The sequence below is a fragment of the Electrophorus electricus genome, chromosome 8 (genome assembly GCF_013358815.1).
Source record: "Electrophorus electricus isolate fEleEle1 chromosome 8, fEleEle1.pri, whole genome shotgun sequence".
In the NCBI taxonomy this organism is placed as follows: domain Eukaryota; kingdom Metazoa; phylum Chordata; class Actinopteri; order Gymnotiformes; family Gymnotidae; genus Electrophorus; species Electrophorus electricus.
In genome coordinates this window covers 432431-448459 of record NC_049542.1, presented here as the reverse complement: position 1 = coordinate 448459, position 16029 = coordinate 432431, and the positions used below count along the sequence as shown (strand labels likewise).

Below are 16029 nucleotides of genomic sequence, written 5' to 3'. Positions count from 1 at the left end.
TAAAGACAACAAACACGAACAAAATGTCGGTTAAACATTAATGCATACAGTGTGTATAATGGCTACCACGTTTATGCATCCCGGTAATTCATAAACCCTAACAATAACCCGGCCAAAGGTCTGGAGTCGGCATGTCCTTCACGAACTAAAAGAAACATAGATGTGAAGTGTCCTCACCTGTGTCCAGGATTCCCATGGATACGCCCACACTGGAGACAAGGATGGTCAACAGCAGAGCCTTCTTACAAAATGGAGTTGCAAACATGCCTGCTGCAGTCCCGAGCATCGCCAAGCCTGCACGCATGCACGCACGCACACACACACACACACACACAGTGTTAAACTCAGTGCCCCGTTCTTAATGGTCCAACCCCTGTTAACGTGTTAAACCAGTGTAATTTATTACAGAATATTATTGTGTGACCTTTGCCCTCCAGTATTGGTTGGTGCCAGTGACCTTGGCACCAACCAGGAAGAGCAACAGAACTGAGCAACAGAAAAGTGTTGATGTGAACCCTGAGAGTTCACACACAGCCATGAAGCACAGAAACACCTGTTACAGGTTATAAAAATCACAACAACTTACAATAATAAAACACCCATAGGTACAGTTTATATTTAACTTATTCAACACCATGGAAACCTGACTGAGCCGATCAGAGCCTGTACAGCCCTCCTATAGCTGAGGCAGTGTGTGTGTGTGTGGGGGGGTCTTACCCAACAGAAAGTGAGGGTTGATAAAGTCAAAAAGAATCCCTCCTAACAGAGAACCCGCGATGTAACCCGTCGCTCGACCAGCGAAGATGTAGGAGATGTTGGCAATGTTCTTGTTGACGTTGGCAGCCAGATCTCCAAGCGTGGGGCCAAGCACAGATATACACATGCCCTGGAGACACAGGATACACTACTGTCCCTGGCGACTGGACAAGACAGACATCTGACCAAATGCATCAATAAAACCAAACACCACACATTTCTCCTGGAGGTCAACACAGCTGAAGGCTTGAGATTATTACACTAAATACGCAGTTTACGCAAAGCTTGCGCAACTTTCTGCGTTTTTGCTGCGTCCTGTTGCGCCGTCGCAGTAGCGGTCACCGGTGTTGCTTCTTGCGCACACGCGGGTTGCACATCGCATATGCAAAAACAAAAGCGTGCATTAACGCGTGATGACGCGTGTGACGGGTAACTCGCGAGCCAGTGCGGCCAGTTAACATCCGTCAATTCAAATGAACTCACCCGGACTTTCCACTCCACCGCACGTGTCGTTTCCCTGAGAACGGGCTAGGGTTAGGGCTAGCACGCGCACAGGTGCACGGAATTACAACCGCAGCGACGACGCGAGACCCCACAGCCCCCTGCAACTAACGGTTCACCCGCGCGGAAGGGCCAGTCGGTGTGACGCAGCGGCCATTACCAGCCCGAGGAACGACGCGCACAGGGTCAGGGTCACGAGCCACCGGCTGCACGCTCCGGCGCCGCTCCGTCCAGGTCGCTGGATCTCCGCCTCCTCGAGCCCCGCGCGCGGCCGAGCGGCCCCTTTCAGCGCGCTCTTCAGTCCCCCGCTGACGTCTCTCCGCGTGTCGAACAGCGTGTTCTCGTCCTCGCGCTCCTCCATCCTGGCGAAGCGAACGTGCTTCTTCTTCGCCTCGGGCTCACCGGGGGCGGCGGAGGCGGACGTCATCGTGCTCGCGCAGCCCGGCTCCTCGCGCTGGGCGGTTTTGCTGGCGTGCGCAGACGCGTCACCAGAAGGTTCAGCCCGGGCTGCGGGCGCCACGCGCTAAATCGTGGACGTTCGGCTGCCGGTTGCTGCGAGCGCCTGAGCGCGAGACTTGCGCGTTTCCAAGATGAATGTGTTTCCGAAGACGACGGTGACGTCAACGACAGCCTCGCTCCCTCGTCATAGGAAGCGAAACGTGAAAACTTCCGGAGGAAAAAAAAATCAAATAAAAGCATTAAAAAAAAAAAATCAAATAAAATACCATCAAATAAGACCGAGAGGACGGAGGACCGGGTCGAAGCGCCCTACAATGGGCGGCCCAGCTCTTCTGGTAAGAAAGCTCGCTGGTCTATTTCATGCAAAATCACTGTCAATATACATGAATTAATATTTACTACTGTATATGTTTCTATTAATAGAAATGTTTATTATTTGGAAAAGTTTTTCATAATTGGCTGCAATTTTACATGCTTTGGTTCCATTTCCCAGGTAGATATTTGCTGCCTTCTGTCCAATACCTACACAGGCAGTTCTTGATTTTAGGGTCAAGAAATGAACAGGTTCCAGCGTGTGAGTGAGTGAGTGTGTGTAAGTAGAGCTATAATTACTCACATCATCAAAACCATGCAGCAAGTCTGGGCTCGTGCCACCCGGAGCAGAAAGGATCACAGCGTACCCTGCAGACGAATGCCATCCAGATCTTTTTTTTTTCTTTTCCTTTAAGCGGTTTGGTGTGACAGTGGGAAAAACAACAACAACAAAGCTACACGAAGAGAGAAACAGCACTGGTGTGTCAGCACCAGTGGAAAACGGTTTCCCTGGATTAACCTCAGAGGGGCGTGAGTGAACTCCAGTATCTCCTCACAGGCAGAAGGCACGAACACACCACACTGGCCTCTACTATAATGTATGAACACATTTGGCTTTATCTAAATCACTGTGCTCCAGTGATAAATAAAACTGCTTTTTGTTACAATTAACATTTTTCTTCAGCATTTCATCCTTAAACACTTCACACACACACACACAAACTTTACATACACTTCACTAATTTTCTTAATATGCTTAGTTTCTTCTCTTATAAAAATCACTACAGCACATCCTGGTTCATAAACATATTTCCTTTATTGTGTTGTTCATACAAAATTAACTAAAATCATGCAGTGTGTATAAGACATTTTATATTTATATATATATATAATTATAGTGTATGTATGTATGTATGTATGTATGTATACAGTGTGCTAGCTATAAACTAAACATTTTAAAAGGAGCGGGTGGCTATACGTTAGTTCTGCTCAACAATGAATTTCATGATTTTTTTGAATAGAAAAATACTGAACAAAGCGACTTTTCTCATGTTATTCAACTGTATCACTTCAGTGAAGTTTGGTCATCACTGTTAATTTAATACAACTTTAATACAAAGAAAAAGCAAAGTTCACTTTGGTAAGACATTCTAGTTCAATATAGGCTACACAACAGTTTCTCAGCCGGTGCTGTTGCTTTGGTCACAGTGTCTCCTATGATCACTAAAATAAACATTCTTTGGACAGAAACATTCGCCAGGCCTTCTGTGAGGAAGCTAATGGCGTGAGCAGGTGTTTCCTGTGCGCCGTTACCTGAGGAAGTGACCAAGTAGCGTTGAAGTCCATGTGTCCTGATATCAAGATCATATCCAGGATTTCATGTCAATACAGACCAAAGCTGCGAAACCAGAAGCACGTGAGGAAGACGCTCTTGGATTAGCAGTGCTAGACGTCAGTACAAAAGGAGACTTTGTCTAGAAACATATTAAACTCGAGGCCTGTCCCGCCTTTCCGAGGATCTCTCAGGATGACGTCCTGATAGGCCAGCACCTACAAACCCACACAGTTCAGTTCATTCCACTGCAAATTAAATAACAAAGCTCACGTCAGCATGCGCTGGAGGCACACACACAAACAGAAAACTACATGAGCATTAAATATTGCCATTGCGAATATCAGAATATTTTACCGCAGTACAAACGAGTGTGTTCAAATTACAGCAAGTTACATTTGCAAAGGATTTTAAGGCCAAAAATAAGTGATAGTTTATCTTTGTTTTTCTTTTACAATATTTTCCTGAAAGTTTAGTGTGCTTATTCCAAAAACACAACCTCGTGGCATTTCACTCTTGCGTTACACCTTTAGTTTGATTTCCTCGTTTGCTAAAAAACAAAACAAAGCCCCTAACAGAACTAAACAAAAACCCAAGCTGGCTCGCGGAGTCTCTTTGTACAGGGCTGCAGAGTATTAATACTGATTGTACGCACGCACAGGACAAAAGAGACTGATCCGTTATCAAAAAGTGCTTAAAAATAAATAAACAAACCAAACAAAAGATAAACCAAAACAAACAAAAGATAAACCAAACACAAAGAAAAGGAAACTGGGTGAGGAGCTGCAGTGGACTCAGGTTTCTAACGACAACCAGCTCTGCCAAAATGCTACTGAACCCTTCTGGATGCAAATATGTCCAGAGCTACAGTGATTGAGGTAGATTACATCACTGAACCTGTGGGCCGAGCATTGTTGAGAGGGAACAGCAACACACACATTCAGATTGTACACGACAAATCAAGACAAAACCAGGAATCACTACAAGCTTCAGTTAATCTAATTAGACATGTGTCTCTGTGTTTATATAAATGTTAGTGTGATAGACGGATGCTCTGTGTGAGTGAGATTGGTTCTCTCTGCGCATGCATTCTGCTATGTCACGTGCCACTTTTACACGTTTACAGCCCTTATAAACCACTTCCTACACAAAAAGGCACGATGACCCTCCACTTCCTGTTACAGATGAACTATGGCTCTTACATCCTGACATCGGCCTGGCACGTCAGCCACGGGAATCCATAAACGCATTTCTACAGCAACACTCCCCGTGGCAACTAAAGTGTCAATGTCACTTTCATCTGTTGTGCAAGACAATCAGCTTGAACCTTCATGTTCATATTGCATAGAAAAAAAGAACCTATTGCAGGACCTAGTCAGGACACGTGAGATCAACACACCCGAGGTCAGAACACACGTGGTCAAGACATGTGAGATCAGTACGCACACTGTCAGGCTTGAGTCAAGTGAACACATACTGACATTGTCTGTGCACTTGACAAGTCAGAAGACACGGGTTCACATGAACACTTAAGGACTAAGCCCAACTCAAATGAACATTTAGGCACTAAGCCCAACTCAAATGAACACTTAGGCACTAAGCCCAACTCAAATGAACATTTAGGCACTAAGCCCAACTCAAATGAACATTTAGGCACTAAGCCCAACTCAAATGAACACTTAGGGACTAAGCCCAACTCAAATGAACACTTGAGGAATTAATATTGTAACTTTCCTGTACTTTGATCTGTTCTAATTCTAGAGGGACTTTTTTAAATCATTTAAGAAACCAAATTAAGAACTAAATCCTAAATATATGGAGCTGAATTAGCAGATTAACATATCTGACGAATTGTTTTAGCTCTAAAACTTAAAACATTAAACTAAATAAAAATGTTAAACAAACAAACAAGGACCTTAACAAACAAACAACGCACATACCGGCACTTTTTCTCAATCAGACCTCAGTTCCATCTGAAACATTCCCCGTAATCCCATGTGCTACTGTGGTCTGGAGCGTTGGTGTGGTGTGGAAGAGGTTAAGTGCGCGTAGTGCTGTTTTAGATTCAAATTTGTCTCCTGTGCTTCTCTGCTGTGTGTGTGTGTGTGTGTGTGTGTGTGTGTGTGTGTGTTTTTTACTCAAATGACAATTTCTGTGGTGTGTGCACTAGTCCGATGATCGATTCCGTGAAGCCTGTGTGTGTGTGTGTGCATGCATGTGCGTGTGTGTGCGTGTGCGTGTGTGTGCGGCTCAGATGACAGGCTCTGGCTCATTGTTCTTCAGGGTGTGTGTGGTGGGTGTGGTCTCCAGCATGGCGGCCTCCGCCTCCTTGGCCTCCCCAGCCACCTCCGCGTGTCTTCTCTTTGGCCTTGACTCCACCCACGGGATCAGACACAGCACCGCCCCCCCTATGATGGGCGGAATACCTGCCAGGTAGAACGCCACATCATAGTTGCCCAGGCGGTCACGCAGGAACCCTGAGGGGGAGGAGCTTGTTAGGACTACGCCCACCAGTCACTCGCCACAACAGCTGCACACGTTTAGGAAGTGAAACACGACAAATGCCAGAATAAAAGTCCCCTCTTAGTATAAACGTTCAGTGCTTTTCAAAACATAACATAAGTGGACATCGTCTGGACAGTGTAGTGGGGTATTAGTGCACGTGTAAAGACACTGGACAGTGTAGTGGGGTATTAGTGCACGTGTGAAGTGTTCCACTCTACTTAAAAAGGCACTTTTGCAGCGTCTTCAGGCTCTACACTAAGGGAGCTGCAGTCCTGCAGACAGCAGGGGGCGATGTTGCCCCATTGTGCAGCCACACTGGCGCTTAATGGTGTGGGTGCTGGACTACAGCGAGCTCCCACATATGGGGTGTGTGTGTGTGTGTGTGTGTGTACCTGCCACAGGGGGCCCTACAACCATGGGGACGGACATCATTCCGAGCAGGAAGCCGATAGCCTGGGAGACATTCTGGGAGCCCACGAGCTGGAAGGCGATGGGCGCCATGATGCAGATGAAGCAGCCGTCAAACAGCCCCATGAGCAGACACACGGCGACCAACCCACCGAAGATCTTACACACAGGAATCATTATGGACATGAGGCCAATCACTAGGAACGACGCCACCTACGCATGCACACGCACACGTACACACACACACACACACACACACACACAGGAACTCAATGGAAATACGATTCTCCAGTAACACAACTATTCTCCTTCCCTTAGCTACACCTCAAACAAACATCTCACATCTCCATCGCTTCAAATACAAAGAAAGAAAATAACTGAAAATCAATTTCACTTCTTCTTTTACTTCTCTTTAATGAGTCACGCCAGACTAAAACCTCCATCAGCAATGACTTCAGTGTGTTTGTGTTTATGTTTGTGTGTGTTACCTGCAGGAACACCTTGTAAACCCCAGGTACGTAGTCGGCCATGTGGCCGAAGATGAGTCTCCCAATTCCAGATGTGACGCCGATACACATGAGGAGAACTTCCTTATTTGCGTCAGGGCCAAAGCGTTCCTCTACATGCTTCATCTACACACACACACACACACACACACACACACAAACACACAGATAGATGAGCAGACAATAAAAGAGTCACGGGAGCCATGTTTGAAAAGTCCACGTTTGCATTTTTCGCTCATACAAGACCCGAGTCCTCAACCTCAGCAGAAAGGGAAGTGACATCGCGATGCAGTCCATGTTCATCAGGACAGAAACCTTCCCAGTGAGGATACTGGAGAAACAAGTCTCCGGTCTCAAACACGTGAGTGCGTGGGAGGGTGAAACTGTCAAGGGACTGACGGTGTGTCCTGAGCTCAACCTGAACCTGAAGGCACTGACCTCTGGGCATCAGGGGGCGCTCCACAACGGGTCACCGCAAAAACAGCAAAGAGGGACCTACCGTGGACAACCAAATAAACACACCGCAAAGAAACACACACAAAGAAGACATGAGTGTGCCCACTGGTCTCCGATCAGCCAATGACCAATCAGCCAGGAACTCATGTCTTCTGAGGGAGAGAAATAATTATGTAATTATGAAAGGCTTGTATACTGTAAGGATTTCGGGCTGGTTTCCAGGACTGAGGTTTCTGGAGAGCCTCTGTCTCTAGCTCACTCAGGGACACTCAGACAGTCAAGTTCTCTTGATTATTTAACGCTTAAAGTTTTTTGGGTAAAATGTTTTTTTTGGGGGGGAAAGGGATGTAAAGTGTGGAGTGGGCTACAGATCAGGTGAACCGGCTCACACACACACACACACACACACACAGAATTCTGGGGTGTGTGTGTGTGTGTTTATTTGAACAGTTGACTCACTCTTAGCGAGCTGTTTTGATGGTGATGTTTCCCACCAGCGTAAACAACATAACAGCAGGGGTTTGTGGGACTATGGAAGACCAACACTGCCAACGACCACAACCACTCCCCTCAACATCCAATAACACCGCTACCCTTGGAGACCACACAGATCCACCACACGAACGAAATACCAGCAACGGGATCAACACATCCCAGCACCCCAGACACCCGAGCCGCACTGAAGCACAGCTGATCTCCGTGCCGGAGATCACCTCACAGCCAGAGACCCTCAAAAACACAACTTCCATATAGACTTCAGAGATCCGGTGTGTGTGTAGTGAGAACAGACTTCCTCCGTAGTGTAAATGCTACAGAATACTGGAATAACAAAGCGGGTGTTTGTTTAAGAAGCGACTTGGCCGAAACCGACGTGTCTGAGGTCACGAACAACTCCCAGCGAGGGTGGTTACACACTCGCTCAGAAGGTCTGCCTCGCACACACACAGACACACACACACACACAGTAAGGCTCACCAGGTGAACGTAGGGCACATAGTACCCGTAGAGGGCGGCCGGGACGCCGAAAGCCCAGATGCGGTATCCCAAACTCCTCCAAATGTAGACGTTGAAGACCCTGCGCAGGGCGGAGCAGCGTCCGGTGTTCTTGCCGGTGTCGGGGGTCCGGGGCAGGAGGGGCCGATAGGTGAGGCTTGCCAGCATCAGCACGAACATGAGGCCACATAGCACGCGCAGTGTGTGCGACAGTCCCAGCTGCTTCAGCAACTTGGACATCAGCAGGGGCAGCAGGATGGTGAACACACTGCTGCCCGCCGTCACGATGCCGTTCACCAGACCCAGACGCCGCTTAAAGTAGTGACCCAGGATCACCAGGCTGGGCTGGTAGGCGAAGGAGCAGCCGCACGCAAACACCAAGCCATAGGTGAAGTAGAGGGCCCCCAGAGACCTGTGGAGCACACACACACACACACACACACACACCATGCTGTAGGTGAAATAGCCGTGAGATCACTAAACACAATCACAGACACCCACACCTGCAAGAGAACTTAATAAAGTAAAGCTGCCATTGATTGTGTGTGTGTGTGTGTGTGTGTGTGTGTGATACACCTTTAAGAGGAAGCCCAGCACTCCCTCCCATGAGCTGAGGAAGAGGACGGTACCTGATGAAGGAGCTGGCCAGCAAGCCCACGAGGGCGACAGCAGCTCCTCCCACTGCTGTGATCCTGCAGCCCAGCAGATCAGTGAACACACTCACGATCGGAGAACAGAAAAAGATCATTCCCATAGAGAGAGAGCCTACCCAAGCTGGGAGAGGGAGAGAGAGAGAGAGAGAGAGAGAGAGAGAGAGAGAGAGAGAGAGAGAGAGAGAGAGAGAGAGAGAGAGAGAGAGAGAGGGAGGGAGGGAGAGAGAGTTAACAGTTACATTAAATCCATCAGTACTAGCTTTACACACACGGACACACGTCATGACCCTCTTCAGTCACAGCTCTAGAACACAGTGTGTGTGTGTGTGTGTGTGCGTGTGTGTGTGTGTGTGCTTTTAGCGGACTGACATTTGGGCACAATGGTGATCGTGTAGGGAAAGACGCAGATGCAGACACACACATACACAGACACAGGGTCAGGACACAGGGGTGTGACCAACAATTCAGATCCTGGACTTTACTGAAAATCAAGTAGAAGTAAGACAGTAAGTAAGAAGTAGAAGTAAGACAATACCGTTAGTTAGGGGTTAGTTAGGGTTAGGGGTTAGTGGTTAGTTAGGATTAGGGGTTAGGGTATAGAGGGTTACATATGATACCGTGGTATACACACACACACACACACACACACACACACCTGCACTGAGATATTGCTTCCGGCTATTATTCTCAAGAAAAATAAACAGGACAGAGAGGAAAAGTATGAGGAGAGAAGGAGGGGGGGAGAGAGAGAAAGAATGTGAACAGAGTTCTCAAATGAAGACTTAAAAGATCACTAGTGTTTAAGACTGAGGACTGTAAATATGATCAAATAACCAGCATTCCAGAAGGATGATGATACCAGCAACGTTTCCTGTCAGTACTTCAGGGACAGACGACTGGGGGACCAGAGCAACACATTACCTTCCTTCCACTGCTGGCACACACGCACACACACACACCCCAAGTGTGAGGGTAAAATGTACTAAAGTGGGTGAGATGTGTTCACCTACAGCAGGTGAGCTCCAGCTCCACTGGACACACCCACAGCAGGTGAGTTCCACCTCCTCTGCGGAGGTTACCCTGGGCGCTAACGTTTAGACTCCAGGCTGTTCCACGCATCTTTAATTATCTGGGCCGGATCAGATCGCAAACACCACGGAGAGGCCAGCGAGGACAGTCCAGAACACCAGAGAAATGCAACTCCGCAAAACTAGGGGACACGGACCAGTCTGCAATGCAGATAGCACTAAAGGGAGAGGGAGAGAGAGAGAGAAAAAGCAGGAGCGAGTGAGACAGGGAGGGTGGCATTCTTCAGAATAGCTTTACATCAGAGTGCATCTGGGCAAAAACAGTTAGCTTGTGTGTGCGTATGTGTTTTCTGCTAATTATGCGCCACTGATTCTTATTGCTGTGCCTCGGGCTCCAACAACCCCACAGCAAGTGTCCCTACTGCACTTGCCCCATTCCAGAGCCACACCCCCTTGTCCTCTACACACCTGTACACTCCTACACACCTGTACACCCGTAACAAAGCCTTCAGCCTCTGGTTCCTGCTGAAGGTGGTCAGATCCAGTCCGACTCAGTTTGCACAACCTTCTGTTCCCAAAGCAGCTACATCCAGCCTTCGCCTTCCAGTACGGCACACATGTAAGCACAGGGCACCGCGACGTGAGTACAGAGCACCACACGTGACCATAGAGCACTTGCACGTGATTGCAGGGCATCACACGTGACCATAGAACACTACACATGAGTACAGGGCACCACGTGTGACCACAGAGCAGCGCACGTGAGTGCAGAGCACCACACGCGAGACTGCCGTCTAGAAGTGATGGCGCTGCAGAAATTCTGAACCCAACTGGGCCTCTATGCCTAGCAAGAGTGTGTATGTGTGTGTGTGTGGGGGGGGGCAGAGAACATAGCACACACCTCCATCACCAGATGGAACTCATTATACACAAGCTCTGCTACAGGGTCTGTATGGGGAGGGTCCCAGCCAATCAGGAGACGCTGGCAGAGGGTGGGCTTCACCACCATGGTCTGTGTAAGAGGGGGGGTTAAAATGATGAGTGTGTGTGTCTGTGTGTGAGAGAGCAGGGGGAACCTGTGATTTTCAACAGTGTTGCAGTGAAATATAATCATTCCAGATATAATTCAATTCAAACCCTCTTGAGTTGCCATGAACTCAGATTAGAGCTCAGATTAGACCTTATTTAACTCAGATCAATGTAGTTTTGGATTATTTTGTAGTCTAAGGACCAAAACTGTGCCAGTACCAAAACTAAACTTTGTCTACTGGACACCTCCGTGTGACGTTATTCCCCAGTGTTACCCCACCGGGGCAGCCAGTCTGGGTGGGGAAGAGGGAGCATTTAAATAGAATGATCTGGAACAAGATGCAACCGATTACCTCAGGGCTGCCGTTCCCAGAACCAGATAAGAGATCAGACCACAGATGTGAAACGTGAGCCGTGTCACTCTGAACTCTAGAAGAGTCTGATACATGCTTAATGCTACTCTGTTGTTGGAAACCACCAACAGAAAAGGTTATCTACACGTCACAGTGTTGAAACGTCCGTGTGTGTGGGTGTGAGGGGTGGGGTATATGTGCTGATGCTGATTCAACACCAGACATGTATGGCTCAGGGACTCTCAAACTTTGTGTGGACTCTAGAGTGAAAATGAGTGTGCACACAAATAACAGAAAAAAAAATCTGATTTCTAAAATCTTGAGTGTGAATGAGCCTTATCTTTTTCCTGTTACCGTCCATAACGTCCATAAATAGTCAATGCAAATGACGAGGTACAACTATGACCACACCTTAATGAGGGGATTAGCCATCTGAAGTCTGAAAATAGTGATCTGAAACGCACAGAAACAGGTGAATTAATTGGTCTACACAAATCAATCAAGAAACACCTCACACATTTTTCTGTTTTGCTTCTGAATATACAGTACATTTAAGGCATTTAGCTGACAACAGACATCAGACACACCCGACATCAGACACAACATTGCTTAGGCTCAAATGCACTTCATGAATAAATATTTTAACATGGAACTGCACAGGTTAATATTAACGATGTGTATATGTGTGTGTCTCTCTCTATAAATGGTGTGTGTACGTCTATATGAATGATGTGTGTGTTTGTGCGTGTGTCTCTACACACGGGTCAAAGCTGACGTAACTATACACCCAATTTCCCAACAAAGACGTTGTCAGTGGTAAAGTTCCCATGTTTCCATGGCCATAATAAGGTGATGGATTCTAGCGCTCCCCCTGTACGTCCTGGAAGCGTGGCGTTCCCTGTAAGCTCACTCATCGGGACCATAGCAGTGGAAGTTAGAGATCAGATCCCTGCACCCGGTTTGAATCCACAGTATAAATGACTGAAAAACGTTACAGGGACGTCCTGACTCCGTCCAGAACCAGAACCACATTCTGGCATCAGCACCCCCCCCCCCCCCCCCCCACAATGCCAACACCTGCATCTGACTGGCTGCTTGTGTTAACTACATGGCCACAGGCTTGGGTGTATAACTCACGTGGGCACCGGCGCACGCGACCACACGCACCCTACCCTCAGTCCTCTGGGAGAGAGGGGTGCTGTTGACATGGGCAGGGGTTCTGGGGTAAGTGATTGGTGGCGTGTGTGTGGTCGCGTGCGCCGGTGCCCACGTGAGTTACACACCCAAGCCTGTGACCTTCACCTGAGTCCAGGGTCACAGCAACATGAGGCTCTGATCAAACACACTGTTAACCATTAACCACTGGAACGCTACAGGAGACCTTGCTGGGAGACCTTGCTCCCTGATAACGGCTGCTGGGAACGCTGCGTTTACCACAGCAAATCAATCAACCTCCCCCAGTCCCACCCTCGACACTCCGGCCACTTTAGCCTCCGAGAGGGAATTTTGCTTTCAAACATAAACAATATAGTCTCAGTGTTACAGCATGACATACGAGAGAGTCATTACTGCCATGCCCTCAAATCCTATAGCCAAGGCTCAACCATGAACGCCAATATACACATTAGTAGTGAACAGTCTTCAAATATTTCCCTATTAACACACACGCGTCATTTCCGCACTGTCACGCTCAGGCTGTAAAGTACACACGGACACAATGGGAGGGATGGAAACGTCTGAGGCAGGACCGACGCCATGGTAACAGCCCTCATCGGCACATCAATAACCCTCTCGGTGCGACGGCAGCGGACAGGAAGACGCAGCCCGCCATCACAGCCGTCGCACGGAGAAGCAGGGTGTGTCAGGGTCAGCGCACAGGGCAGAACAGGACGTCCGGGTTGTGGGTAAACACATCGCTCACGGGCCGGACGCACCCCTCGGACATCATGCTTTGACGACAGAGAGTGATACTGTAATCACGATCATCTCTGCAGTGTATTGAAACATGCTGGCAAACTGGTCCTGTCATGTGTGAAGGCCCCCCTTACGACCCTCCTCTCCAGGCAAATCTCCCAGCAGTGCCTGCCTGATCCCTCCTGCTGTGCTTACAGCTCCAACAAAAGGCTGTAAGCTAAACACACACACACAAACAGCATCACTCACAGAGATTACAGCCACATTACAATAAAGGTCACGGGCCAAGCAGTTGAGACAGGCCATTGTTGGGGCTGATTCAAGTGAATAATGTCCAATTTCCCCAAAGACTGAAGGTGTCCCGGACAGGGGATGGACTGGAAGCACTGACTCCAGATCAGACTGAAGGGGGAAGCCTGGTGCGGGTACAAGCAGAGCGACCTGATCCTGGCTAATCTGAGTGATTCCATGGGAAATTTACCTGATTCACAATTTTAAAGCAAGTGTATAAAATGTGTGCGAGTGTGCGTGCGTGCATGCGAGGGGAGTATTATACAAGAGTGACCATAAGCCCTGTGGACTCAATAACTCACTGGAGTGAGATTCTCTGAAACCGTGAACTTAACCTCTGAGCACTAATGACTCACTAATGACTCATATCCCTTAGTTACAGCGCACCCTAAAGAGAAAAAAACATAACGTGGCACATTCTTTACCATCCAGGAGTCAGGACGTCTCCTTCCAGTCTCTCTTACCCTGTACATTCAGACTATGACCTCTCACATGCTGGTCTCTCTCACTCTGATCTCTCTCATGCTGGTCTATGATGCTGAATAAAGGAACTACACAGACAACGATGGAGGATCCCTGTATCGGGGGAAACCCACAAGGTCTTCACATACTGTTGTATCATCACGTGAGCTGTTCTGGCCTCAGTTAGATAACTACTGGATGGTCTGATCTCCTGTGAGGAAGCGTGTGTGGTTGGGAGGGGCTACAGATACGTGTTTGCTGTTGAGTGGATTGTACTTGTCTATGTATTTCAGTTTATCAGCATGAAGCAGGCTGTCACCTTCACTAACAAAGTGTGGATGTAAACATGCTCTCAAATGAACACGCCGTGTGTGTAGGACAACTGCAGAACACATAGTGCAGCCACTAACCCACGACCACTGGCACTAATGACCCAGACTAACCACCACCTAACAACTGGACGAGTAAAGAAACACATTTGCTCCATTACACGAGCCAGAGGAGACAAAAGAGCAGGGTGTGTTTAAATAAACTGTGGGATACACACACATTAATCACACACACACACACACACACAGGGGGAGACAGAGAAAGACAGACAGATAGAGGGAGAAAGAGACAGAGAGGTAGAGGCAACTCAGCGGTTAAGAAGCATGGGTGTGTGTGTGCTGGTGCACTCTTAACCCCACGTCCTTGGTAAAGACCCTGTAATGACTAGAGGTTAGCGCACGTTCTGCACGTGTGATTAGTAAATCACCTGGTCCTCTGACCACGGCCTCACAACCCCAGGCACAGGACACTCCGTCCAAACAGTAAACATGCTGGCACTAATGGGTTTGTAACGGTGTTTTATCACATCAATGCCAATATCAAACCTTTCAGACAGTCCGGCACAGTACACGGTGACATCGTTAGCACAATGGCAGCTTAACTGACACGCGGTGACCCTGCATTCAACATGGTTCATTTGTAGGTCTGGTAAAGAGCTGTTTAAGCAGCCACCAAAACAACATTTACTAAGGTAGAAATCAAATAAACGTCGCAGCACTAGATTTGCGTTATGAGGGCGTTATAACAGTCCTGAGGAGAGACTGCCTTCTTAAAGTAAACTCCACACAGCACAAGTTATGCTAAACTTTTCAACGTAAAAACGGCGAATCACAGAGCTAAACAAATCTTAAACAAACAAACAAACAAACGTGACCGTTCATTTTGGCGTCTTTATTATTTCATCCTTATAAAGGCGCAGGACTACATTAATGCAGCACGAGCCTGCTTCAGCCGCTACTTAGTCCGCGTGCCTCAGCGAGCACACAGAAGCGCGAGGCTGAAAACACCCTGGACCGTCTTTTCCTTCCCGGTAAGAAAAAGGGAAATAAGACAGATGCTGCACAACTTAGTAACTTAAAGCAAATATTGATTAATATTCAGCGATCGAGCGTTTACTGTTCCGAACCCTGTCCCTCCTCACGCGAGATAAGCAGCTGGCACGAGCTCGGTTTTTTTTTTTTTTTACCTCCACGTGCAAGCTCGAGCAAGCGCTCCAACCGGCCGTACCTGTCCTGAACTGGAGGTCTAAGTCCTCCTCGGACCCGAACTCGTTGAGTAACGCCACGTACAAGATGCCGAAGGAGTTTTGGATCCCGAACACGGAGCCGTTGCACCACATGGAGGCGAGCATGACCACCCAGCCCCAGCCGCCCTCGGGGTGGACGAACCCGGGCTCGGCAGACACTCGGCCCGTGCCGTTACCGGGCCCCGCGCTCTTCTCCTCCGCCACCTTCTCTCCGTCGGGCTCGTGGGGGCGCACGGTCTTGTCTTCTGTCATGTCGGAGCGCACGGGTCCTTGCGGCGCTGCAAAACCGATGGCGCGAGATTCGCGCGACTCAGCCCCAAAAAAGAGAGAAAGGAGCCGGAGACTAAACACGTTAAGCGCGTGAATGTCCCGCAAGCAATCAGAGACTAATCCCGTTAAACGCGTGAATGTCCTGCGCACAGACTCGGCGCCACACACATGCTCGCGTTCTAGCTTTCCAGCTGTCTTATACAAAGCCTCCACCGACACCCCGA

At 48.4% G+C, this 16029-nt stretch overlaps 2 protein-coding genes and 1 long non-coding RNA gene across 4 annotated transcripts in view; 1 reads left to right on the top strand and 2 right to left on the bottom strand.

Annotated features, from left to right (window-relative positions):
• Positions 1-1706, bottom strand: part of mfsd4b (major facilitator superfamily domain containing 4B) — a 4392-nt gene extending 2686 nt beyond the window's left edge. The window contains exons 1-3 of one of the 2 annotated variants that reach the window (XM_035528999.1): positions 1418-1706; positions 718-886; positions 178-294 (exon numbers count right to left, since the gene is read on the bottom strand). In XM_035528999.1, the coding sequence (XP_035384892.1) occupies positions 178-294; positions 718-886; positions 1418-1684 (553 nt within the window). In that variant the 5' untranslated portion in view covers positions 1685-1706. Of the gene's footprint in view, positions 1-177; positions 295-717; positions 887-1239 lie in introns of both variants that reach the window. The other variant, XM_035529000.1, reaches the window with a different exon arrangement.
• A 253-nt stretch (positions 1707-1959) lies between these two features.
• LOC113567746 lies at positions 1960-2700 on the top strand. The gene is made up of 3 exons (XR_003409493.2): positions 1960-2051; positions 2210-2308; positions 2445-2700. It is a non-coding gene; the product is annotated as an uncharacterized LOC113567746 (long non-coding RNA).
• Positions 2701-2825: 125 nt separating this feature from the next.
• slc16a10 (solute carrier family 16 member 10) lies at positions 2826-16022 on the bottom strand. Its single transcript, XM_026995842.2, has 6 exons — positions 15517-16022; positions 8859-9003; positions 8212-8641; positions 6763-6906; positions 6259-6487; positions 2826-5838 (listed from the first exon to the last, which is right to left on the bottom strand). Exons 1-6 carry the CDS (start codon positions 15785-15787, stop codon positions 5612-5614), a joined length of 1446 nt encoding a protein of 481 aa, XP_026851643.2. The 5' UTR covers positions 15788-16022; the 3' UTR covers positions 2826-5611.
• Positions 16023-16029: the final 7 nt, after the last annotated feature.

Excerpts from the sequence above, each read along its gene's own strand:
- slc16a10 (XM_026995842.2), bottom strand. The coding sequence starts at position 15,787 with ATGACAGAAGACAAGACCGTGCGCCCCCACGAGCCCGACGGAGAGAAG. Across the intron at positions 6,488-6,762 it reads TTTACAAGGTGTTCCTGCAG|GTGGCGTCGTTCCTAGTGAT; the intron begins GTAACACACACA and ends GTGCATGCGTAG. Across the intron at positions 5,839-6,258 it reads TGTAGGGCCCCCTGTGGCAG|GGTTCCTGCGTGACCGCCTG; the intron begins GTACACACACAC and ends CCTCCCCCTCAG.